This window comes from Gigantopelta aegis, chromosome 9, assembly GCF_016097555.1.
Source record: "Gigantopelta aegis isolate Gae_Host chromosome 9, Gae_host_genome, whole genome shotgun sequence".
Classification (NCBI taxonomy): Eukaryota; Metazoa; Mollusca; class Gastropoda; order Neomphalida; family Peltospiridae; genus Gigantopelta; species Gigantopelta aegis.
This window is the reverse complement of record NC_054707.1, coordinates 55,832,691-55,859,894: the sequence shown is the minus strand read 5'-3', so window position 1 is coordinate 55,859,894 and position 27,204 is coordinate 55,832,691. Positions and strand designations below refer to the sequence as shown.

The 27,204-nt window shown below is 36.2% G+C and overlaps 1 protein-coding gene across 1 annotated transcript; it reads left to right on the top strand.

The window, feature by feature from the left end:
• Positions 1-1,118: 1,118 nt before the first annotated feature.
• On the top strand, positions 1,119-22,574 carry LOC121380904 (NSFL1 cofactor p47-like). Its single transcript, XM_041509932.1, has 10 exons — positions 1,119-1,293; positions 11,510-11,631; positions 12,614-12,709; positions 13,707-13,781; positions 14,630-14,771; positions 15,683-15,792; positions 16,828-16,965; positions 17,501-17,617; positions 19,887-19,946; positions 20,621-22,574. Exons 1-10 carry the CDS (start codon positions 1,189-1,191, stop codon positions 20,751-20,753), a joined length of 1,098 nt encoding a protein of 365 aa, XP_041365866.1. The 5' UTR covers positions 1,119-1,188; the 3' UTR covers positions 20,754-22,574.
• Positions 22,575-27,204: the final 4,630 nt, after the last annotated feature.

Genomic DNA, 27,204 nt, shown 5'->3' with positions numbered 1-27,204 from the left:
CAAACATCGGATGTTCTCGTTAGTTTACGTTAAGATTTGGGTCAAATTCGAGTTCCTCACTTTTGTAATTCGAGTGTACGACGGCGTGGAAAAACGTAAACGGGTACTACGATATCGCGGTACTTAACTATTTGGAAGAAATGAAGAAAGGTACTTACATGTATGAAGGTAAATATACTTGGGTTTCAATTTTTGCTATATCTGCATCATGTCCATGCCATTGTGTTAACAAATAAATGCAGTTTTAACATTAAAAAAGTTGATGGAAGTACACTATAGCACTCGCTTCCGTTCAAAGGGAGGTTATCACGATATCGCGGTAAATCTCAAACGTTACAATACGGTGGACCGCACGGGTCAAAAATGGCTCTTTTTTGTACACATCATTTGTAGTAATGTCTAGTAAACAAACTTCAACACAAGAACTAAGAAAAGTCAACTTAAAACGTTTCGTTTGTAGTAACATATTTCATTTTATGCTTTCAATAGTAAAATATATGGTAAAAAAATATTTCATACTGTTATTATAGTTGAATTTTTTTAATTATTCATTATATTAGTAAGATTCAACAGTTATATAATCAATATTTATCGAGTAAAACCAAGACTTGAACATATTAAAAGTTATGTGCTTTGTTTAAATTGTCAATAAATATAGGCATGGCCCATAGATGTTTCCATACTTTTCTAGAGGTCGCGCGTTCTAAAGATAGTAACACTGTGACCGTGTATACACAGCCTCGTTTTGATTGTCAACAACCAGACGACAGTCGAGAGCAGAAACGTATGCGTGTATTGTAAGTACTGGGGCTATTTATAAGCATGGGGCTGTCAGTAAAATCACAATCTCTGTTATTTTATGACCAAACAGTAAAACTATGAATACTTACCCGAAATTTTGACATTTCTTTAAATTTGTTAACTGGCAAAACATTGTGTTGTGTTATCACATTTCTAATAATAAACGTGCCACCAGGGGACGCTGTGCGTGCTAAACCGGATAAAATGTTAATGTCGCGATATCGTGGAACCCAAGATATCGTGAGCAAGGAGTATACTACTGGAATTACAAATACATTGCGTTCAAATAAGATCGATCATTTTTGAAATTTTCCGGTTAAGGGAAATCACTCTGTGTGGAAAGAGGGGATCTTTGACAAGTGGAAATTGCTTTATCACTTTGTGAAAATGGCAGACCAAAACGAAAATGTTGTTCAAGAGTTTGTTAGTGTTACTGGAATAGACAATGACAGAGCAAGGTTTTACCTTGAATCTGCATCATGGAATTTAGAGGTAAATTAAACTGTTACAGTGTTAGAAGGGAAATGCAAATTGACGAATTGTCATAATGATAATGTAGCCTTTTGTTACCTTTGTAGGAAAAATATCCGCCCGGTCCCCCCCTTCCCTAACCCTAACCCTAACCCTAACCCCAACCCCAACCCCAACCTTAAGCCTTAACCCTTAACCCTTAACCCTTAACTAAAAATAATAATGGAGGGGACCGGGCGGATATTATACCTCGATCGAATCATAGTCACTTCATACCCTAGTCATATCGTACCATCCATTTCGTACCATGCTGCCTGGTCATTTCATACCCCAGTCATTTCGTACCCTAGTCATTACAGGGAACCAGACGTTTCGCGCCCCAGTCAGTTCGCCCCATATGCCAGTTCGCCCCAAGTCTTACGCCAGTTCGCCCCCACCCCAAATGCATAGATATATTTAGATATGACAGGAAATCGAAACTGATATTTTTTAAAGAGGAACAACAGCTATGACAGATTTCGCAAAGACAAATAAAAAAACTAAATCAGGTAAGTATAATTGGTTTAAAGACGTTCTTAAAATGAAAGGTGAAACTTAATTTAACTTACGTGGGGGAGGTGAGTTTGAGGTGGGCAGGATTTAAAATAAACCCAATCAGTAAATACGTAAGAGAAGAAGGAACGGTATTCACAAGTTATCGCGCTATACATATATCGGCATAATCATGGTACTTTGATGTCGGTTGAAGGTGTTTGTCGCTTTGATTCGTAATGACAACGTGGCCTCATCTTGATATTCACTGTAGCCTTTGTTCTACCTGTAATTGTTATAACAAGTTTGAAACACACACACACACCTGCGGTCAAGTGAACCGTAATAGTGCATTAATTACTTAATCCTTCAAAAACAAGGATGAACTTAGGTTATATTTAAACAAACCCAAGCCAGTTGAGTAATTGAGATTAAGTTTCTTAACGATGCGAAATGGCATAAAACCCGTATCCCTGGCGAATGTAATTCATTAGCACTAGTGAATTTTATTGCAAAATGGCGGTATCTTGCATCACATGCCCTTGCACTGTTGCCCACGCCAGGAAGCTCTTCAATGTGACACTTGCAACAGATGCAATCACCATGAGGAGCCATCTACGCTAACGTTCCAAATTATAGATTATGGAACCAAACGAAACAAATAGAAATTGACAGATTCCAGTTAGTGCTGAAAGGAAAGAAAGGTGCAATTATTTTAATAAAGAAAATTTATTTATATTGATATTATTGCATTATGGTTTTTTTTACCTATAGTCTGTTCCAGCCCCCTCAAAAAAACGTGGTTAAACTTAAAAACAAAAGTAAAAGTGTTTTGAAAAATATATGCTGGAAACGATTTGGGGGCGAACTGGCATATCGTGGGGGCGAACTGACAGATTATTTGGGGGCGAACTGGCGGGGGGGGGGGGGGGGGGGGGGGGTCATGGATCCGTCATTACATACCAGTATATAGAAAATGAATCGACCGTAGCATAAAAGCAGTGTTTTTCTTAGTTTTTTTAAAACTTTATTTGGACAGTTTGAAATTCAGAACACATTGTTGTGCAGCATATCATTATTGATACCCATAATACCTGTCAACTGTTATTTCCATTTTGCCTGACAAGAGCCGTATTTGGTATTTACTACTAACTGCCAACTTCGATGTTTTGTGAAATGGCTCCAGATTATTAGTCTAACTTTCAAAAACAACAAAACAACATAATGGACCAACAAAATAATATTTATTTATTAGGTCTTCTTTTCAAAATTTTGACATGTATCTTTATCATTTTTGACAAGTTACAATTTGGCATAATGAAAAAGGGTGATTGTTACAAATTGTTATGCCATGGTATGATATGACTTACAGTACGAAATGACTTTTTGCAATGGTACGAAATGACCAAGGTACGAAATAACTTTTTGCAATGGTACGAAATGACCAGGATACGAAACAGCCAAATTAGGTACGAAATGACTAGCAACCGATCGATCGATGGGCTGTTTCTTCTTCCATCCAGTGCACCACAACTGATACATCAAAGGCCGTGGTATGTGCTATTCTGTCTATGGGATAGTACATATAAAAGATCCCTTGCTGCTAATCGAAAAGAGTAGCCCATGAAGTGGCGACAGCGGGTTACCTCTCTCAATACCTGTGTGGTCCTTAACCATATGTCTGACCTCATATAACCATAAATAATGTGTTGAGTGCGTCATTTCCTCCTCCCAATCCTTGTCATGTCTAAAGTTGCTATTCATAAAATGAATGAACATCAACTGATCGAGATTCCAAACAACTTGAACTGCAAAGGCTTCAATTTATAATCTCTTACCAGAAATTTTTATTAATTTTTTTTGTGCTTTTTGAGGGGGTGGGTGGGGGAGGAGAGGGTTTTTATTTTAAAGAAAGGAAAAGCAGTTTTGGAAATAACAAGCGTTTTACTTTTATGATTATGATATAACCAATATTCGACCATGTGAAGAATGTCATCCATTCTATTTCTCTTTAATCTGCATTCAATTCTGTGTCATAACTGATTACTTTATATACAGCCGTGTCTGATGTATCGGCGTGTCTGGTGATTTGGCGTACTTGGTATTTTGCTTAAGGATGCTTAGGAATTGAAGTTAAATGCCTTTTTCCAATGGTTAATCAAGTATCAACATATTTATTGTTAAGGGTACAATTAAAAATGATTAGAATTAACAATAATTATATCATAATTTCAAAATAAATCATTCACCTGCTTTCATGTATATAAATGCGAAGTAGGTCAGCCTTATTGATGTTAAGAATGTTAAAACCAGTCTAAAAACACCTTTCCCACATTTTAAAAATTATAATAATTAAACGGTATAATTAATTTTTTTTTTTTTTTATTTAAACTGAAAAGGAAAACACAGACAAATGCAGACAAAACAAAAGTTTTACACCTTAATTGACAGTCATTCCAGTTCAATCTAATTAAAATTAGCTCCACTATTACATGTGGATATAACAGCAGTCCATTCGAGCTCATGTCCAGTTGACCTTTCATTTGACCAATGTTTACTTGCAAAATCATGCCAGTGATTTGAAAACATTCTGGATTATACCAAGGGTATACGAAATGATTCGGGTGAATTATGAAGTATGCCGGAAACTAATTACAATATAACATATACAATTATTAAACCCGTGATGGCACAGCCATAAAATCTGTTTATACTAGTATACAATCCAGAGTTTATTACTGCACTTTTCCCCCTGTTTTTTCACTGTTGAAATAGACCAACAAGTTCGCCTATTTCATAAATAGTCTCGCCCAATACTTTCAGAATTTGTATGATCCTGAATAACGCTATAAAAGGCGAAGTGTAATTGGTTGATATTTAAATTGTTATTTATAGATGAAATGTCACCTGGACATGAAAGTCCACGCAATTTTAATCAGATTGATTTCAGTTGACAATTGTCACATTGTTAAAAAAAATTAAAGCGAAATAAGATCCACGTGTGTGCAATGAACATGTATGCATCTGCAGTACTGTGCCACTCAAGAAAATGATTCCAAAACTGATCATGAGATGGGTCATGTGTGATCCTTCATTTTTATAGTAATATTTTCAACAAGACAAAACAAAAAAGTACTAAAATAATCCTGGGACAATAGTGTAGCGTTTATGGGTTACAAAGTAAGGTCATGGGCAGTCTATGAATAGCGGGATCACCGATCCACATTTACTGTGCCGAATCACCAGACATGCAAGTCCGTTTGGATACAAGGGGGTGTCTGCATTTATGCACAATTTTTAAATATTTATTTACTACAGACAAAAAACAATTTGTAGTGTATCTCAGATTATGCACTGTTTCATTGGTGAGAAACACATTTTATTAAGTATTTCACAGTGTTCACATAGAAAATGGTCTTTGAATGCTTTGGTGCGCCAATACACAGGACAGCATTGTACATCCAGAGATGTTGTTACTACTTCTACCAGTTATATATATATATGCTACTATTGACCATCATCTTTTTGACATGAATGTATCTGTTCTAAATTTGTGGGGAAAGGTCCTAATATAGACTTATGCCTGTCAACCAATTGCAATCCCAACCTCCATGTAAACAGTGTCGTCCTTTCAGTTTGAAGTTATATTTTCTAGATTTACTATTTTTGTTAGTCCCCTACCGGTCCAGCTGGAGGGGACTCCCACATGTTTTCCGGATGTTTTTTGCATACGGCTTTGAGATACTGAGCTGAAATTTTGTGTATGGTTTCATCATGTATTGTTACAGATCAAGTTTGACTTTAATGACGATTTACCCATTTTTTACGCAGTTATGGCCCTTGAACTTAGGAAATGTGAAGAACATTTTTTTTAGACTTTTTTTTTCAGAAGCCCTTGTTTATAGGTTTATCACTTACTGTTACAAATCAAGTTTGACTTTTATGGCAATTTACCCTTTTTTGACGCAGTTATGGCCCTTGAACTTAGGCGATGTGAAAAAATTTTTCCCGGATTTTTGCAATGTATATAGCTTTATCATTTGTATATAGCTTTACAGATCAAGTTGAAGTTTCCTGGTGATTTACCCACTTTTCAGAGTTATGGCCCTTGAATTTAGCAGTACTCTCAAAATTCTTGTTCTACCTACATGTAGGTCTACATGCAAAATGGATCTCCAATTTAATTATTAGTAGAGATAGATTAACAAAAAAAGAGAATCAAATCCTACTAATCAAGAAAATATAATTTTAAACTCAGTGAGCAGATGACATTACTGGGTGACATATGAAAAACATGGTTTTTAGTTTTGACATGCAGGCATTGAATAAGCAACGCAGAAGTCCAGAACAATTTGCCAAAAACATATATCACCATTTCTCACCAATATTGCCCAAATTGACAGCTCAAAATTATGAAAATGGAAAACATTAGAATGTTTATAAAAACATATTTTATTAAAAGAGCAATACTGAGAGGGTAAAAATCTGAAATTTCAGAACTCGGAACTAAAAAAGTTCAAAGTTCTACATCTTCTACGACAACACTACAAACTGTTATAGGTAAGCTACGTGACCTCAGTCAATGGTATTATCTGATGTAACTGTTATCCCCAGTCATTCACAATATAATCAGACATACTCCACTTGTTTATTGTTATTTCATAGATTTTGATTAGTTAAACACAATAAGGCATTTGATCAAGTAACATAAACTATCTATGTGTTAAAGATAATTTTAAAGTCTGTTCACTACTAATTACAATGATACATCTTTAATGTATCTCATGCCAAAAAACTTGATTACTTGGAAACTGCATTTGGTGTATCATCGTATTTGCTAGAAAAAGTACTCAATCACAGCCAAAGACCAAAAAGATCATTGTCCAATTGTGTAACCAAGTCTGATTGATAATTATGTAACGTAAATTACAAAAAATACATAAAAATAAAATAGATTACAAAACACACAATGTGAATAGTAAACAATGAACATGAACATATTTCATTAATTAAACCATTCAGTTATTTGTTTGTTTTTTCTATTGTCATGTAGTCACATGTTCAGAGTAGTTAAATAACTTAGGGTTTTTTAATAATCTGTACATAAAAGGTATAAAGTAGAATGTTGTCATCAGAAATATGAACTTTTAAAATGTGCACTGCAATGTATCATTGGATTCTTATTAAAATAATATGAAGCACAATATATCGAACAAAATACTAAACTAACTTTGAATGTAACGTTAATTGAACGGTAATGCTTGTAAGAAAGCAACAGTAACGTAGATTTCATTTCATTTCATTTTTTTTTCATCCTAATTTTGAACGCTTCAGAAATTCGCGTAGCCTCATCAACTGTGATCTCGAAACTTCTTTTGCTGCGCCCTTTCGGCTCTGGTGTATTTATTTCGCAGATGATGTCTTCAAACTTTATCCATAATTCATCCGAGGAACTAGGCCATTTGAAAGTTGGTTTTTGGGTTAGCCTCGAAGATTCACGTCTCATGAAGGTAACCAGACAATCTTTATCATCTGCATCAATCTGTTTCACGCATCCAATGTGCCAATCGTTGTTATATATTGAGGCAATCCACATATCCTCAGAGAGATCACCGGCTCCAATTGAATTTTCAGAGGACGTACCGGGTGGAGGAACGTCAGCTGTAATAGAGCATTCAGGAGTAAGATCTGCAGGCAGTTGGTCTGTCTTCTCGGGATTAACCGGTGGAGGCAGTTGGTGTTTACCATGTACAGTTGTGACAGTCCAATCAGCATGATACTTTCCTTCCAAACATTGTGCACAATAGCAGGAAACAACTCGAGTTTTTACAACTCCACGACTGACAGGCACCACAGCATGCAGTAGGAGTGTACCTTTAACAGGAACTAGGATTTTATTGAATTCTGTAATTTCTGAACGAGCTTTTTCACATTCTTCTGCACTGACGAAGATGTACTTAGCACTATGGTGATACTTCTGTCCCCATGTGTAAAACTCTCTTGCACTTTCAATTCTCATTTTGCCTTGCTTTACTGATAAATCAGCCATGCGTTTGGCAGTGCCCCCGACACCATCGCATGGTCCCTTCCCATGTCCACTTTCAAAATAATTCCATGTTGCAGGGACACCCATCAAGCATTTATGATCTGAGACAATATAAAATGCTGTTTTATTTCTATACTGAGAGGATGGGCTGTCCGTCCAGTAATGTATCCAATCTATTGGCCCGAAATCCGCTTGTATATTAGGAACTAGCTTCTTCAGGATAGCATACACTGTCCCTATATTGTGTCCCAAGTCATCCGAGGTAAACACGTAGCTTTTGTGTTTCAGGCCATCTTCAGGAGTTGTCTTGAAATAGACAACCACGGGATGCAAAGTTACAGCAACACTATTCCAGTATGCACTTTGCACTTCATCTGGAGAGCTACAGCTATAATTTTCGGCAAAATCCATTTGAACAAGAACGTGGTTTTTCGGCAAATTGTTTTTCAGATCTGAAATGGCTTTATATTGGTCCTTGACCCTTGATGCATGTGCCAAGAACTCGCATGATTGTTCTGAGACAAGTTTACTAAATTGTTCTTTCTCTATTTCTTCTTCTACAATTCTTGTCCTCTTCCTTCCATCTGGCATATCCACCTTCTTCCATTTTCCATAAACAATCTTCTCCCTGTTCAGTTCTTTCAGAAAATCTACAGGTGATTGATCCTTCAGCTTGTGTCCATATTCATCAGGACTGAGAGGCACATTACAACCTGAAGATTTCATAGATTTCAATAATAATGCCATGTTTTGGTGTCTTTGACAAAGACATTTGTTTCGAGAAATGTATTGTGTTAGGATGATATGTTTCGGTCGCATCCTGCAGAAGGTTGCTAGTGACATCTTCACTGTATTCTCTGACATAAATTTAAGGTACAGATATGAACAGTTGTCATTCAAAACTCTTTTCTGTTTCTTTTCCTTATGTACTGTTTTCGTGTCATTCTTTCCTGGCATCACTCTACTATTGTCATCTCTTTCCAGAAAAGTTGTCAACGTTTTCTGAAGGCATTGGCGTTGCTGAAGTAATCTTGTGATATGGGGAATTCTTTTACACTCCTTGCTTTGTTTTGAAAATCGTTTACGGCTAAAACCTGTCATGTTTCCAAGATAATTTTGCAAACGATATTTCTTTATTATTGCACCACATACAACCCTTTTAACCAGTTGATTTCCTTTATATCCATTTGATATTCGAGCTTGTTTAATTTCTTCACCAATAACATTTGCTAAAATCAACTTCTTGGTGATGCTTTTTGGGACAGTCCTTGGACTCATCCCATGTTTACGAAGTTCTGCCACAACTCTTTTTTTAGGAGTTTGCATTTCTGGTTCATTTGGGTGGGAATTTACACTTACAATGGCAGATGCATTTTTTTGCTTTTTAACTAGTCTCTCGTATCTCTTCAATACGCATTTATATTTTTTAATCAAGTTATTGTTAAGTGATGTAAGAACATTGATGCGCCTTCTTGATTTGGCTGTGGCACGACTTATTCTTTTCCTTGTCCTCTGCTTTTTATCAGAAAATGGCAGTTTAACAATTAAGGATGGTCTGGCCTTTGCTGGGTCTGTACTTGAAGAGATCTCGTCCTCCTGAATAACATCCACATTGATATACGGACTAGAACCACCTTCAGAAATGTTCTTTTCAGCATCCTTTAATCGTTTCCTGTGTTTTGTTACCCATGTTCTGACCTTCTCTCTCCTCTCTCTTGCATCTTTTGTTGTTCTTTCCGTTATAGGTACATAATACGTTTGTACTCTCTCTCTTTCCTTTTTTAGATAACCGTCACCTTCCTTTTCCAATTTTCTCTGTCTATAGTCTCTCTGAATCTCTGCCCTTGATTTTCCCATCCTGAAAATAAAAAAGTCCTTTACAGTAATCTACGTTACCAACATATGTAATCTACGTTACCATTGAAACAAGTACTACACACTGACAAATTCAACAGTTAGTTAATATCTATACATTGGTTCTTAAGGCCAACTGTTAGTAATATGATTTTTGTCAACTAACAATTACATTTTATTCCAAGACTACATTATTTTAGTACACTTAGAATATATATGTAATCTACGTTACCTATACATTGCACACATATTTAGTAATATTCAAAGTAATTGTCTGCCTGCAATTATGTCTGACACTATTTTCAAATCATCAAGTCAAAATTTCGAAGGTAATGTCTTTGGTCTGTTATTTACGACTAATCGGTTATAATCATGAATAGAAAAAAGAACAAACTCGGAAACGATAGCCTATGTTGAACCATTATAGTACAATTTCACACAAACGTACGGTTGTGTTAAAATAAATATATTAAATTATTAAGAAAGATTACATTTATTCACTGACTTACCTTATTTGGTCCAAGATCTTGAACAATTTGTGCGATGCATCTGATTAATATCAGCTTTCAAATTTCGTCACTTGCAAATATTTTCTCCACAGGAAACACGTGTTTTTGGCAAGGGAGACTACTACGTTTAGTGTGATTCAATATAGTCGTACATCCAAATACCAGCTTTCATATTAAACGGCAAACTGTCATGTTAATAAAAATGTTAACATTTACTGGTAACGTTGATTACATCACGTAAATTACTTCAAGTGCTTCTACACTCCCAGTAATACATTAAAATAATGTAACATGTAGATATATGGTGCATTTAGATTACTTGGTATCACTGCATTGCGTACACAAACCTGTGGGTGGTTGGCGCTATACATTTGTACGATATAGGCGGTCACGTAGATTACATGCTTAACACAACTCTTCAAAATTACACACTGTTTTGCAATATGGAGACAATAATTTGAATTAAATGTAACAAGTGTATTTGTCATCGATTCGGTGATGTTAGAGCTCTGAAGTATGAATGTGTCACGTTTTTCCGTCGTTATATTAGCATAGTGAATTAACAAATGAAAATGTAACGTAGATTACTCGAATTTGGGCGACAATGTTCAAAATACTAGAACTTTTTTGTGTGAAAATACATTTATTTAAAATTTTCACATGAATACTATTGAATATTACAGAATCTTAGCAACGCATATGTATTGCAATAGCTGTTGCAAATATTATGTTACGACTGTATTAATTTTGCATGTTGTCCAAGCGACAACGTAAAATTCGCGAAATTACTCCTTTCGATAGATAAATTGGGATTTGTTTTTTTAAAGAACCCAATCTGTTTCTGATTGTCGACGTTAGTACTGGTTTATAGCTTTTAGTAAATGATAACTTGTTATCCTAAAACAATATTTAGAATGGCTAGTCGATGGCGACAATAATTTTCTTAAATTGGGCAACATTGGTGAGAAAGGGTGTTATGTACATACCATTTGTTCAAAGATTTTGTCTGAACGAAATTGTATTGACGTATTGTAACTTCCTGGTAAAATAAACAATCCTTCTCAGCTTATGTCAGTGCCTGAGCACTGAGTCTTATGTACATCTATAAGCTTTTCCCACAGAAATGTATAAGAACTGCAGCTTTTGATATAATGTAAAACAGTTTGACTCGTAGAGCACTGATCTTGAGCCTACAGGTACAAAAGTATACTTAATGCAAATCTCATATTTGTTTGATAATTTCATTTGCACACATTTATGAATATACTGATCTATATATAAATAATTTTCTTTCCAGCTTGCCATGGCTAGTTTCTATGACAATGATGGAGAGGGCGGTGCTGACTCCGGAGATATCCTTGATGTCGATATTCCCACACCCGATGGGGCCTCACAAGATCAGCAGTCGGCTACTTCGAGGTTAAGCTTGTTACAGAATGTTCAACCAATTTCTACTTTTTGTCTTTTGTTAGGTCAACCATAAGATATATTATTTGCTGTAACCTAACAAACAATTATATAATTTTTGTTGTTGTCCTGCATTTATGAAGTAAACTATAAAATCCTAGGTCAATGAAACGTGGTTTATAATTGCACCTACATGTATGGATGTTCATCCCAGTGCACCAAAAATATTATAGTAGGTGAGACATTTAATTCTGCAGAATTCTTGTTATAAACCTGAACTAATTAACTTGTAAATGTTTCTTTTCTTTTTAATGCAAATTTAGACTTCCCAATTTACTAATCTGTAGGTCAGACTGCATCAGACACAAAACGTTTTAAGGTTTGTCTAATAAATGTAATAAATGTTCATTATTTTATTAAATATACAAATAATTATGTGTTTTTTATATAACAAGGGGCATAAATAATAAATAATGTTTAGAAAATTATATATTTTTCTTTTGTAAGTTACATTAAGTAAACACCAAAATGACTAGCATAATGGTTGTTTTACACACTTATATCAATTTTAAATAAATCAGACAGACAGAATTTTATGTGTAGACTGCAGGTCTTCTAGATTATAATAGCCCCACTCCCATGGCTAATGATATTCAGTGTTGGGCTAGTAAATAACTATTGTTGCCTTACCCGACGTCTAGTGAAAAAAGTTGTCAAATGCTGCATTTAAGTCTATTTTATTTACATATGAATATCCTGCTCCCACCCCCATCTTAGTGTTTTTAAGCTCTATCTCTCTATTTAGGTGACATATCCGATTATTACTGTTAGTAAAATTGTATTTATTTGAAGTAAAGTAGGGCTGGTACATTTTTTAAATCATTGATCCCATGGCTAGTAGATTTTGTAAAAATTCTAGAAGCCCTAGTGTCAGGTACCCTCCTAAATCTGCTTGTAGTAAGAAACCTAACTTGTGGTTGTGTGTTTGTTTTAGGTTTGCTACAATTGGAAGTTTAAAATCTGATGAAGCAAACGATAGTGATTCTGAAGAAGAAGGACAAGCATTTTATGCTGGTGGCTCAGAAAGAAGGTTATTAATTCATAATCATGTTAATTTATGTAATATTAGAGTAGTACCAGAATTCACACTGGAACAAATTTGAGTTTAGCCAGTTTTCACATATGTTGAATGATAACTTGAAAATTGTTAAAAAGTGGTTAATTTAAAGAACATTTTATTAGCTAAAGACTTAATGTTGTGGACACTATGTATAAAAAGTAGCAATTGGCTAATTTGGCAATGGACAGGGTGAGCCCGGAGTATGTGATTAGGTTAGAAATAATATTGCTTGTCATTGTTTACTGTAGATCATGAAATTAATGCGTCCCTAAATTAATGCGAGTGACTAAAATGTGACATGAAATTAATGCGAGTGGCCTCCCTTGGAAATATTACTTTCCTAACAACACACGTCTCTGTACTTTTCGATTAAATCAAAGTTACAAGAGTCTTCAATGAGATCAATTCACTAACCTGTCTGTGTACACATCAGTTAACATCCTGTTTAGTCCCTAGTGTTTTTCATGAGATCAGAACACAGAAATGGTCGGCCTCATGATTAGCATGCTAAAACCCATTCACAATAAATCACACGCGATGGATTGTGTCAGCTTTTGATAGAGTAGCCAGAGACCCTGCAATTCTCACACATGGCTGGCATCTGGCTGGACTATTGTGGACAGTTGTGTTTTATAAATATATTAGAATTTTAATCTTTGTTTTGTCTATGTGGGACACGTAGACAAAACATACAAATAAATGCATCATATTATTAATGCGAATAAAACAAACTCACATTTTTCTCATTAATATTATGATCACATTAATTTCAGGATCTACAATATATATCAATGTATAGATAGAGATATTTTGTGTGATCTTATTTAAATTCAATTCTTTTTCTCCTTTTTTTGTGCTAACATCCTAACAGCCAGTCATTGATTATAATCTTAATTTGTTATAATATGTAACTGAATGTTTAGGAATCAGAAATATTCTAAATAATGTGGATGTTTTTGTTTTGCAGTGGTCAGCAAATTTTGGGTCCACCACGAAAAAAAGGCAGCAAAGTTGTAGACAGTCTCTTTCAGTCAGCAAAAGAGTAAGTTGTTAGAAATGATAATCTTTCAGCGGGTCTAGTAATGGTGTTCTGTAAACAGCACAGTTACAATAGAGTAAACAACACAGTTACAAAGGAGTAAATTGTTAGAAATTATAAAATCTTTCAACAGGTGTATTAACTTTGTTTTGTAAACAACACAGGTATGAAAGGATAAGTTGTAAGAAACATTTGGTAATATTTCTTTTTACCGCAGCCAGAAAGTTAAAAATGTTTAAAGTTTGTTTTTTGTAACAACACCAATAGAGCACAATGATTTATTAATGATCGGGATGTCAAACATTTGACAATTCTGAGGAAATCTGCTACATTTTTCCATTAGCAGCAAGAGGTGTTTTATATGCACTTTCCCACTGACAGGACAGTGCATACCACATCCTTTGATGTGTAAATTATATGGCACTGGTTGGAATGGGAAAAATGCTTTCAGAGAATGGTGTTTGCCAATTTTGCCAAATGCAAAATTAAAAACAATTTGTAAAAAAAAGTTTTGGCTACCCCTGCAATTAAGAAAATGTCTACTACAAAAACGTGCCATGGAAAGAAAAAAAATCAATGTAGTCCTCATGAAAAAAAAAGTGCTGTGGAGAATTCAAAACTCAACAGCATTGCCGACTGTTGTGGAAATAATTTCACGTAATGATAGATATATATTTTTTTTTAATAACTTTTTTTGGTTGTTGCAAATTTTGAAGTTTTAATAGATAATTTGGCAATATTTTCTGCTCAATCAGAGCTAGCACTGTATACCACAACCTGGACTGGAAAAAAGGGAAAAACCCAACACTTAAGATAATAGATTAAAAGTTCATCTCGTAATTTTTCTTTAGACATGGTGCAGAAGTGCTGGATGACACCAACACAAAGAAGAAGCCGACTAGTTCATTTGTCGGGACGGGATACCGGTTGGGTGAGACAGAGGCTGATTCTGTGGTTATCCCCGGACGGTCAGGACCTTCCCAACCCAGACAGGTAGTTACAGCATAAACTAGCAGCCCATTCAACTGAGGGATGCTACTCTTTGGTTAAATAGTGGGTGTTTTGAAAATCTTATAAAATAGAAAACTGCTTACGTTCACTGATAAATGATGCAGAGCGTATATAAACAGTATATTGTTGCAATGTAATCAGGGCCCCATTTTACGAAGCGATCTTAGCACTAAGGTCACCTTAAGTGCATAGCTATCTTATGCAGTTATGGTGATCTTAGTCCTAAGATTGCTTTGTAAAACTGGGCCCATTAAGAATAAAATCCTGTCTTGCTTCTTGTCTTCTACTAGAATTTCTTCTTACATTTGAAAAGATGTTGGTGTTTTTCATTATTAGTAAACAATATTCACTGGCGGTGGAAGCAGGTTGGGGGTGTCAAGGGGCAGCAGTGATGCTTTTTATATATTTATACATGTATTTATATACATATGCGTGCCGCCGCCCCCCCCCCCCCCCCCCCCAACGCACACACACACACACCTTCCTACCCCCGTAATATTTTAAGCTGGTGACCAGTGATTGAATCTTTAATTATTAATGAGATGTGATTATTGCAGTCTACATAATGTAAAGATAAAAAATAAAAGAATGTGAATATACTCTGATGTGCAATGTTGTTTGTAACGCAAACCTCTGAGAATTAGAAGTTTGTGTAAACCATTTCTGGATTTTGCAAAAACATGTTCGTTAAAGACAATCTGGACATGCACGAGTGCCAAGAGAACAAAATTATCGTTCTGACAATTTTCAGAGGCCACACTCAATCTCTAATGACATCACATGTATACAATTTGTATTTAGCGTTGTCATGACATTACTGTCTCAGACTCTCTTTTTTAGAGTCAACTCGAAAAGTTTTATAAGCACCACGCTTGGTGTTCTTTATATTTTAGGTTGACATGGTGCTTAAATTGTGGAAGGATGGGTTTAGTATTGATGATGGGCCTGTCCGGGACTTCAGTGATGCTATCAACCAGGAGTTCCTGGAATCCATAAAAAAAGGGTAAGGTTTGTTGTCAACTACTGTTCAGTGTACGCATATAAAACATCTCTGTCTTTCTTTGAGAGGGGGTGAGACGTAGCCCAGTGGTAAAGCACTCGCTTGATGTGCGGTCGGTTTGGGATTGATCCCCGTCGGTGGGCCGATTAGGCTGTTTCTCACTCCAGCCAATGCACCACAACTGGTACATCAAAGACCGTGGTATGTGCTATCCTGTCTGTATGACAGTGCTTATAAAAGATCCCTTGCTGCTAATTGAAAACAGTAGCCCGTGAAGTGGCGACAGTGGGTTTCCTCCCTTAATATCTGTATGGTCCTTCGCCATATGTCCGATGCCATATAACCATAAATAAAATGAGAGTGCGTCATTAAATCGAACATTTTCTTCCTTCGTTCTGTGAGGCTCAGCATATTTCTCCCCACACCCTACTTTTTAAGACTGAAAACATCTAATGTCATCTCTGAGTGTTTGTTTTGTTGTGTTTTGTCTCAGTTTATTCCTTGTTAACAACGTATGGATTTTTTTGTGTGAAATATGGTGGTAGGTGGTTAGAAGTTTTATCAGATGAAAGGGTAATTAACTTTATTAAAAAGATCTACATTACAAAGATTTTATGATTCTAGTGGAATTCTTTAAAAAAAAAAAAAAACCCACCAAATTCAAAGCCTGGTATGGCTATTTGATATCTAACATAGAGTCATTGCATTACAGCACACTTGGACGCCAGATGATGAGTGGAGAAACCCACAGCTTTTACATAGGCTCTTCTTACCAAATAGTAGCAATGGATGTTTTATATGCACAGATCCACTGAGGAAGATGAATCCCATGACCCATCACATCTTACAAGAGCTCTCTACCTGTACATTACAAAAACCACAACCCCCACCCCCCCCCCCCCCCCCACCCCCCAATTTAGAAACTGCATAAAGCTATTTTATTTTCAGTTTACTTTTGTCTTGTAATTTATAATCAAGAATAACAGGACAATCATCATCATACCTAACTATATTTCACGTCTAATGTTCACTTGACAGAGAGGTTCCGAGAGAACTGGTGCGGCAAGCACGCGGGAGAGAAGTGAATCTCAATATGGAAGACCATCGCAATGAACAATACGTCAAACCCAAAGGTTCAACGAAAGCCTTCTCTGGAGAAGGTCATATGCTGGGAAGGTCAGTGTAGCATATTACATAGGATTGTGTCTAAAAATATACCAGTGATTAAAAGTATTTCGAAATAGCAAAAATGACGCAAAAGACAAGTTGATGCAAGTGTTGTATTTAGAAAGAAATCATTTGATGAACACTGGTATCATTTCACATAATATTTTCATCAGTATTTTATGAGTGGTGGGAATGACATGCTCAAGTCATGTTGGTGAGGTGCTTGGTGTGTAAATCAGGGCATTATTACACTGGCATGATAGTGTTATAAAGGATGTGATTTTTAAATCCAGTGGGGTTTTTTTTAATTATACATATTTAAAAAAAAAAAATTCATGAAATTAACCAATAAGCAACCACTGTATTTTTACAGACAGCAATGTAGAATTGCTGCATTTATTATTTTTTGTAAATATCAGCTGTCTGCCGAATTAAGATAATATATAAATATTTTTATCAAGAGTAGCCACCTAATATTTTTCTTTTTTTAGTACGTACGACTATTTAATATATCTGAAATTTGACCTCAACATTTATATTTCAGCCCTGCTCCTACGGTTGTGTCTACACCTAGTGCCACGGCAACCAAAGACGTCAGTCCCGATGTGGACAGTTCGAAACCAAGTACCAGTATTCAGATCAGACTGGCAGATGGTACAAGGTAAACAGATATGTGTTTTTTACATGTTAAATCTGACACACTTTGGAGCTGGCATGTGGTAGAGTGCTCGTCTTCTGTGCCATGGGTCATAGGGTCAATCACGCTTTGCGGAAATTTCAGGTCCATCAAATCTTAAACAAAAGTTTGTTTGTTTTGTTTAACTTCTAAGCTGTTGTAGTAGCTGGTGGTAAGGTAACACCTATAACAGACTTTTGTTTTGGAGGTGTCAGGGCTCGCGTTGTCAAGAGACATTGCGAACATTAAACAATATGAAGTAATTACGGAGTAAATCTTGATGTAAATTTGTAGAAAAACAGTAGTTGTTGGCATCATTGAAAGAAAGAAATGTTTTATTTAACGATGCACTCAACACATTTTATTTACAGTTATATGGCGTCAGACATATGGTTAAGGACCACACAGATTTTGAGAGGAAACCCGCTGTTGCCACATATGCTACTCTCTTACGACAGGCAGCAAGGAATCTTTTATTTGCGCTTCCCACAGGCAGGATAGCACAAACCATGGCCTTTGTTGAACCAGTTATGGATCACTGGTCGGTGCAAGTGGTTTACACCTACCCATTGAGCCTTGCGGAGCACTCACTCGGGGTTTGGAGTGAGTATCTGGATTAAAAAACCCATGCCTCGACTGGGATCCGAACCCAGTACCTACCAGCCTGTAGACTGATGGCTAACCACAACGCCACCGAGGCTGGTGGCATCAATGAATACCTAACTGCAGTTTTGATTATTTCTTTGTCTTTGTTAATTTTGTACCCATGGTCGAGAGCATGCATGCATATCGCAATCGCGGGAAATGCAAATTGCAGTTACACGTAAATTGAATAAAATTAGTTTATAATAATCATATTTGTTAGATATAGATTTGTAAGACTGTGAGGTGAAATTTAATAAGTTAACTGGATTTTAAATATATATATAAATGGAATATACTGTAGCCTAGGTATTTTACAAGCAGAAATCACAAGCATTTAACACGATGCAGAAATCAACAGCAACAACATTCCACAAATTATGAAATTGTTGGGGGTGGGGAATTGATGGGTTACTTTAAAAAAAAGACAAAAAAAAAGAGATGCAATTCCAAGTAACATAAAGATAGCTATTTCAAGAAATAATGAGCTCTATATTTAAAAAAAAAGCATAATGCATCACCCCCATTCCCCCCCCCCCTCCCCCGCTGAAAAATCAAAGTAATATATTAACTGCCTCTACCCTCATTGCTGTCTTTGATTTTGATCAGGTAATACGGTTTTGTAATTCAGATTTTTTCCAATTTGTACACAATTAGCTGAAAAAGATGCATTTTCAGATTCATATATAAATACTCTATACAGTACTAGGTAAAACAATTTTGGCTAAAGCATTTTCAATATGGCTAATAGTAATTCCATTTGGCTAATATTTTGGCTACAGGTATTTTTTTAAAATTTGTTTCTCCAGTTTAGATTATGGTATTAATGTAAAAGTGGTTGGAATTGTTGTTTGTTTTCATATGTACATAAAGAAAAAGGACATTAAATGGTTTTTGAATGAACATTTAGTTATTTGTAAGGTTTATTCCAGTGAACACGACAATAAGTGCATGGTCCTTATAATTTAATTCCTTCTTGTAGTCATATAATTCTAACCGATCAACCCCTGCCGTTAAGAAAATGTCCACGGCAGAAAAACCCATGCCAAAGTAAAAGCCCTGAATATAGTTCAAGGCAAAAATGTGCCGTGGAGAATTAAAAACTCCATGGCAATCTCCACGACATTGCCGATTGCCGTGGAGAATTAAAAACTCCATGGCAATCTCCACGACATTGCCGATTGCCGTGGAGAATTAAAAACTCCATGGCAATCTACACGACATTGCCTATTGCTGTGGAGAATTAAAAACTCCATGGCAATCTCCACGACATTGCCGATTGCCGCGGAGAATTAAAAACTCCATGGCAATCTCCACTACATTGCCGATTGCCGTGGGCAGTTGCAGGGGTTGCTGATTGTGTTATCAAAAGTTGATCGGTTGGTGCCAACTGTTTATAACTGATGATTGATCGATCATGACATTCCTACCAATTCCAAACACTTTTCTAAGCATTAGAATTTGGTTTCCAGAACTTAGTTGGTGGTGTTTTGGGGAACAGATTTGAAATATTCAGTTATTGTTATTAAAGTTTATAGTTACTGCATAACAGTTACTGTATATTACTAATTGTTGTGCAGATGTTATTCTCAGTGTTGTGTTTTCGTTTCAGGCTGGTTGCCAAGTTTAATCACACACACAGAGTTAGTGATATCAGGAACTTCATCACATCGTATCCTTTCTGAGTGTATCGAATAATTAGTGTAAATTGTTTCTCTAATTTATTATTACATGTTAATTTGTATTTTGTTATGACTTTAATACAAATTTGCACTGTAACACTGATATTTAATTAGAAATTTTTAGACATTAATAAGAATTTCTAGACTCTCACTTTGGTTTTTGAGAATCCTAAAAGTGAAAAATTGTCATCACCCCCCAAAATATTTTTAACAGGAAAATTGCACTCCACAAAATAATTGTGTAGGAATAGCACCCATGAAGATGATTAACTGTCTCAAGTGATATTGATGTATCACCTATGATATAGGCTATATAATATGCAATTTCTTTAGTTTAATTTCATTTCTTTTCAAAATAATAAAACTATGCCAGTTGGTTTTCTCACAATTAAAGACAAGTTCTCTTTTGCACCCCTCAAATTAAATTTATATGGGTACCTGAAAGTTATTGCACTACGTCCATCAAAAATGAAAGTCTGGACTATATACAGTGAAAGTTCTGAAAACTAGACCCAAAATTACACATTTTGCACATCCCTTTTTAAACATTAATACTAAACAGAACCTATGGGTGACCATTTTAGAGGGGTTTCTCTGTAACTACATATTATGGATGGTGATAGATTTATCTTGAATTGGTTTTCTCGACCTTAACGAATCTCAGCTCCCGTCCACAGTACGCAACGGCCGAGTTCATTCTGCAGACGACATTCCCCAGCAAGGAGCTCACAGACAACTCACAGACACTAGAAGAAGCCAAACTTTTAAACGCAGTCATTGTACAGAGATTAAAGTGAAACAACCACTAGGAACACTTCAATAGCACAGTGACTTGTTATTTAAAGTATGACTGGGACATGTTATGAATGTTACCTCAGTTCTGATATTTTGTCATGTGTGTTGCAGATCCATGCTAAACATTTGTGATGTTTTTAATTATTTTATTTTTTTTACAGATTTTTTTTTTTTTTTTTTTTTTAAATGCCTTAAATTCAGGAAGGCATATACTGCTGTCCTGACCGGGACACGAGATCTTTTTGCCTGCCATCTCATCAGACCGTCAATTGTTTTGTGTCTATACTCTGTGGTCATGTTTGGTCCACCAAGTTTTGATTTGGTCTGGCAGAATTTGTCGCTTGCTGAACCAAATGTCGGAAAAGAATTTCAGCCAATTTCGATCCCTGTGTCTACTTGATTTTATTTACCAGGCAGTAGATGTGAAATAATATTTAGTGAAACTTGTGAATCAAAAGTATCTATTATTTGAGACACTGCATGTTATTAAAATATGGGTGAACATCGACATAACAGCCAAGTTTAAATAGCATTTCAGGTTTGACAGAAAACCGACAAACCAATTTCTTTTCAAGCATAGTAAAATTCAAAGTTTTTATTTCTGTGACATGAGACTCTCAAGCTAAAGACTGAGTTATAACTTGATAGTGGCTCGTGGACTTGAAAATATACTGAACTCCATTCAAAACACATCAGTCAAATTTATAGTTGTCAAAAGAATACGAGAAGAAAAATAATACGATTACAGTATAGTACTCTTATAACAAACTACAAGGGACCAGGAACATAGGTTTGTTATAGCAGTAGTTCATTGTATACATTTGCGGAAGTTGGCCGTTATCATTCAGAAAATTGGCTATTTTGGATTTTTCAAATTTAAGCACTATAAACAAGAATTGGTGGGCTTTAATATTTCATTTATTATAACCAATAGAAACAAATAAACAAATAAGATATGAATTAGATAAAAATTAAGATTGTTCGCTGTTTATATATATACACTAATTTACACTGAAATGCACAATTTTGACAAAACAAATTGGTTTATTTTAACAGTTAATTCGCTATACATAGTTCGTTATATACATTAAAATTTATTAATACTATATAGGAAAAAAACAGGGCTTAACAATCGGTTCGTTCTAACCGGTAGTTTGTTGTAAGCGTGTTCATTCTAAACGTACTTTACTGTAATTAATTTAAGATATAAATAGCCCCAATATTGTATGCAAGGGTTAGGGTTATTGTGTGTTTTATAGCAACCCACACATGCGATGGCAATAAGAACTGAAAATTGGGTGGTGCGTTTTTATTGGATTTCAGTATATTGGGCACATTATTGTAAGATGACTGAAATGACTTGGCATCTGCTGTACCTTATTTATAACATTAATTTATTTGACTGGACAAAGAATGAAAGTATCAGTAGAGATTTGCCCATGTATGTGGCAGAATATTCAGTGAGTAGGCCTATTAATCCGATTTATTTAATATTATTTTAGTTATATGTAGTACATAGGTTGAAGACAAGTTAATACCTATCAATAAAATATTGACACATTACACATTAAATATACAAATGTCATTAGTCTTTTCTTATGAAAGCTTGGATAGGATAGGTCAACTTGTATCAAGTGAGTCCAGATTTATATTGTGATAAACCACTTACTTTAAATATGAATATGCTCGCAATACATTCATATATTGTAGTGCTTTTATATCTCAGTACATAAAACTGATTTCCAGAATTAAACTTGTCATAAATGTATTACATATGTAGATATTAAAGAAACATTCATAAAAATATAGAATGTTTATGGGTCTTGGAATGTTGGTTGTTTTGTTTTGGTGGTGAAGGAATGAAATGTTGAATTGGGTTGTCCATGCTGTTTATATTGTCCAGGTTATTAACCTTGATAATTGATTTTTAAAATAATGATGCAACTCCACAAGCCCGAATGTTATGACAGTGTTCTTAAACTAATTTTGTTTTGTTAACTAGTCAGTATCTATTACGTTGTAGTCTGGTGGCATTAGGTTATTATGTATTGTAACTAAAATTCTGGACGGATGACGAATCTCAACTTTGACATTTATATATCCCATATCAGTTCCACTTGATAACATATTTATATTTGGAATTTAAAGACATTGCAGTATAACCTGATCTGCATTATTTAGTTTCTAAGCTGGCAGACGTATCTACAAATATCGAGTTAAAATTAACCTCAGTGATTTCTACTCTATAATGTCCTGTGGTGCTCTTTTTTTTTGTTTGCCTGCATGTAGACCAGTGATGAGCACCGATTTATTAATCATCGACTATTAGATGTCAAATGTTTGGTAATTTTGACATTGTCTTAGAGGAGAAACCTGCTACATTTTTCCATTAGTAGCAAAGGATCTTTTATCTGCACTGGTTGGAATGAGAAAAAACCCAGTCAGTTGAATGGATCCACCGACACAAGCACCTCAAGTGAGCACTCAACCAACTGAGCTAAATCCTGCTCCACCACCCCTATATTCAGGATGGTGCTGGGGTGCTTACCCCAGCCCACCAACCCAAACATATATATATTGATGGGAAAAATAAGAAAGAAAGAAGAAATGTTTTATTTAACGACGCACTCAACACATTTTATTTACGGTTATATGGCGTCAGATATATGGTTAAGCACCACACAGATTTTGAGAGGAAACCCGCTGTCGCCACTACATGGGCTACTCTTCCGATTAGCAGCAAGGGATCTTTTATTTGCACTTCCCACAGGCAGGATAGCACAAACCATGGCCTTTGTTGAACCAGTTATGGATCACTGGTCGGTGCAAGTGGTTTACACCTACCCATTGAGCCTTGCGGAGCACTCACTCAGGGTTTGGAGTCGGTATCTAGATTAAAAATCCCATGCCTCGACTGGGATCCGAACCCAGTACCTACCAGCCTGTAGACCGATGGCCTGCCACGACGCCGGTTGGAAAAAATAAGGGAATATGTTGCATTGTAGACAATATAATTTCCTATATAATTATGTTGGGAAATGTATTATTAACTTTATTCAGACTTGAAGTCTTAATATTTATTACATCAGAACCTGGAGATTGTCGGCTGTATGTAGACATCCAATTTTTAACCTTGGGAGTAGGGGTTGGTGGGGATCTTATTATTATTTATTTTTATGACGTCACACATTAGTGGAAATCCTCACCAGGTCGTGTCTTCCTTATCAATTCATATAGGAACATCAACTTGGGATGGTGGTGTGTCGTGTACCGTAACTAGGTCAACACGACTGACTTTAATGAGTCTTATATTCCTTATTAATTCATATAGGATCATTATACCTTGCATGCAAGTACAACTTTGGATGGCAGTATGTTGCATTGCCACATTTAGGTCACTGCGACCTACTTTTGATGGGAATATCATGTACTTCACCGGTTATATTAAGACGGCCAAGACATTTCTACAAAACAAAACTTGCTTGTTTGTGTATCAGTGCTCGGTTTATTTTTTCATTATTATTATTTTTAGCAGAGGATCACAATTCACCAAAATTAACTTGTTTGCATCATGCACACACTATATTATGAACATATGACAGATGTAGCCTCCAACCAAAAACAAAACATGCTGTATTATGTCAGTTGGTTCCTGTTGAATGGCACATCTTGGAACAAATGTTAATGTATGTACATTAAATATTGTTAAATTGAAAAATTGTGTTCTGTTGCTTTTTCACATCACAAGGATCTTCAAATAAGTCGGGAAGAGATGTCAGTCCCCAACATAGAAATGTTAATGGGTTGAAAATGAATATTTTTTACATGGATTACAACTAATTTTGAGGGTAGAATGATGGAAATATATGGTAAAAAGGTCTGGTTAGCATATTTTGCCCGAATATCTATATTTTCTGCCCAAATTTGAGGTTTTGCTCCAGAACTAGGGCTTGCAAAAAGAAGTTAATATTCATCACTTTAGTATGGTCTAGCCCAGGCAAATCATAGGCAGCTAAAAGGTTTGAAGACTTTTGGTAAAGTCTTGGATCTGGATATGTGATCTGGTTTGAATAATTCAGTCATTGCTACATGTAGTTCAGTATATGATCCCATTTTAACTCTTGGTCGACAAAAAGGCAGAAAACACACTGCCACCACATAGGCTACTCGTACTGAAAAGCAGCAACGGGTCTTTTATATAAACCTTTCACAGATATATTCCATCCATGGTCTACTAGCAGAGGCTTGATCCTACAACCTGTTGTACCTTGCACAGCAAGTGCTCCACCAGATATATATTCTATCCCTGGTCTACTAACAGAGACTTGATCCTGTAACCCGTTGTACCTTGCACAGCAAGTGCTCCACCAGAGATATATTCCATCCCTGGTCTATTAACAGAGGCTTGATCCTGCAACACATTGTACCTTGCACAGCAACATCTTCATAAATCAAGGCTAATATTCGTTCCTCGTATTCAGCCTGATACATGTCGTCAAGAAATCGTGCCACAAAATGCTTAAATTTCATTGGATGCGATGAGATCTGATTGCAACGAATCGCAACGATCCTTATAGATTCCCTTGTTATTGTAAACAAAGATGGCAGCATCAGCGTTCGGCAGTTAATTTTGATATTGCTTTCAAGATTGTCACATGTTACCGATGCTGTGATTGGTCAGCGATGTCATCGTGTAAGGGACATAATCGGTGTTACAAATTTTCTTCCAATAGAGGGCACTAGTAGTGGATATCAGTAATCTTGACTACGTGTATCAAGGCTGAATACGAGGAACGAATATTAGCCTTGATTTAAGAAGATAGCACAGCAAGTGCTCCACCAGAGATATATTCCATCCCTGGTCTACTAATAGAGGCTTGATCCTGCAACCCATTGTACCTTGCACAGCAAGTGCTCCACCAGAGATATATTCCATCCCTGGTCTACTAACAGAGGCTTGATCCTGCAACCCGTTGTACCTTGCACAGCAAGTGCTCCCCCAGAGATATATTCCATCCCTGGTCTACTAACAGAGGCTTGATCCTGCAACCTGTTGTACCTTGCACAGCAAGTGCTCCACCAGAGATACATGTATATTCCATCCCTGGTCTACTAACAGAGGCTTGATCCTACAACCATTGTACTTCGGGCAGCAAGTGTTCTACCAGAGATATATTCCATCCCTGGTCTACTAACAGAGGCTTGATCCTGCAACCCGTTGTACCTTGGGCAGCAAGTGCTCCACCAGAGATATATTCCATCCCTGGTCTACTAACGGAGGCTTGATCCTACAACCCGTTGTACCTCGGGCGGCAAGTGTTCTACCAAAGCTATATTCTATCCCTGATCTACTAATGGAGGTGTGATCCTACAATCTGTTGTACCTCGGCGGCAAGTGTTCTACCAAAGCTATATTCTATCCCTGATCTACTAATGGAGGTGTGATCCTACAATCTGTTGTACCTCGGCGGCAAGTGTTCTACCAAAGCTATATTCTATCCCTGATCTACTAATGGAGGTGTGATCCTACAATCTGTTGTACCTCGGCGGCAAGTGTTCTACCAAAGCTATATTCTATCCCTGATCTACTAATGGAGGTGTGATCCTACAACCCGTTGTACCTCGGGCGGCAAGTGTTCTACCAAAGCTATATTCTATCCCTGATCTACTAATGGAGGTGTGATCCTACAATCTGTTGTACCTCGGCGGCAAGTGTTCTACCAAAGCTATATTCTATCCCTGATCTACTAATGGAGGTGTGATCCTACAATCTGTTGTACCTCGGGCGGCAAGTGTTCTACCAAAGCTATATTCTATCCCTGATCTACTAATGGAGGTGTGATCCTACAATCTGTTGTACCTCGGGCGGCAAGTGTTCTACCAAAGCTATATTCTATCCCTGATCTACTAATGGAGGTGTGATCCTACAATCTGTTGTACCTCGGCGGCAAGTGTTCTACCAAAGCTATATTCTATCCCTGATCTACTAATGGAGGTGTGATCCTACAATCTGTTGTACCTCGGCGGCAAGTGTTCTACCAAAGCTATATTCTATCCCTGATCTACTAATGGAGGTGTGATCCTACAATCTGTTGTACCTCGGCGGCAAGTGTTCTACCAAAGCTATATTCTATCCCTGATCTACTAATGGAGGTGTGATCCTACAATCTGTTGTACCTCGGCGGCAAGTGTTCTACCAAAGCTATATTCTATCCCTGATCTACTAATGGAGGTGTGATCCTACAATCTGTTGTACCTCGGCGGCAAGTGTTCTACCAAAGCTATATTCTATCCCTGATCTACTAATGGAGGTGTGATCCTACAATCTGTTGTACCTCGGCGGCAAGTGTTCTACCAAAGCTATATTCTATCCCTGATCTACTAATGGAGGTGTGATCCTACAACCCGTTGTACCTCGGCGGCAAGTGTTCTACCAAAGCTATATTCTATCCC

What these genes read in the sequence shown, in the direction of transcription:
- LOC121380904 (XM_041509932.1), top strand. Translation starts at nt 1,189, where the DNA reads ATGGCAGACCAAAACGAAAATGTTGTTCAAGAGTTTGTTAGTGTTACT. An exon ending in CTCTTTCAGTCAGCAAAAGA is followed by an intron (nt 13,782 to 14,629) that starts GTAAGTTGTTAG and finishes ATTTTTCTTTAG; the next exon opens with ACATGGTGCAGAAGTGCTGG. An exon ending in GAAGGTCATATGCTGGGAAG is followed by an intron (nt 16,966 to 17,500) that starts GTCAGTGTAGCA and finishes TTTATATTTCAG; the next exon opens with CCCTGCTCCTACGGTTGTGT.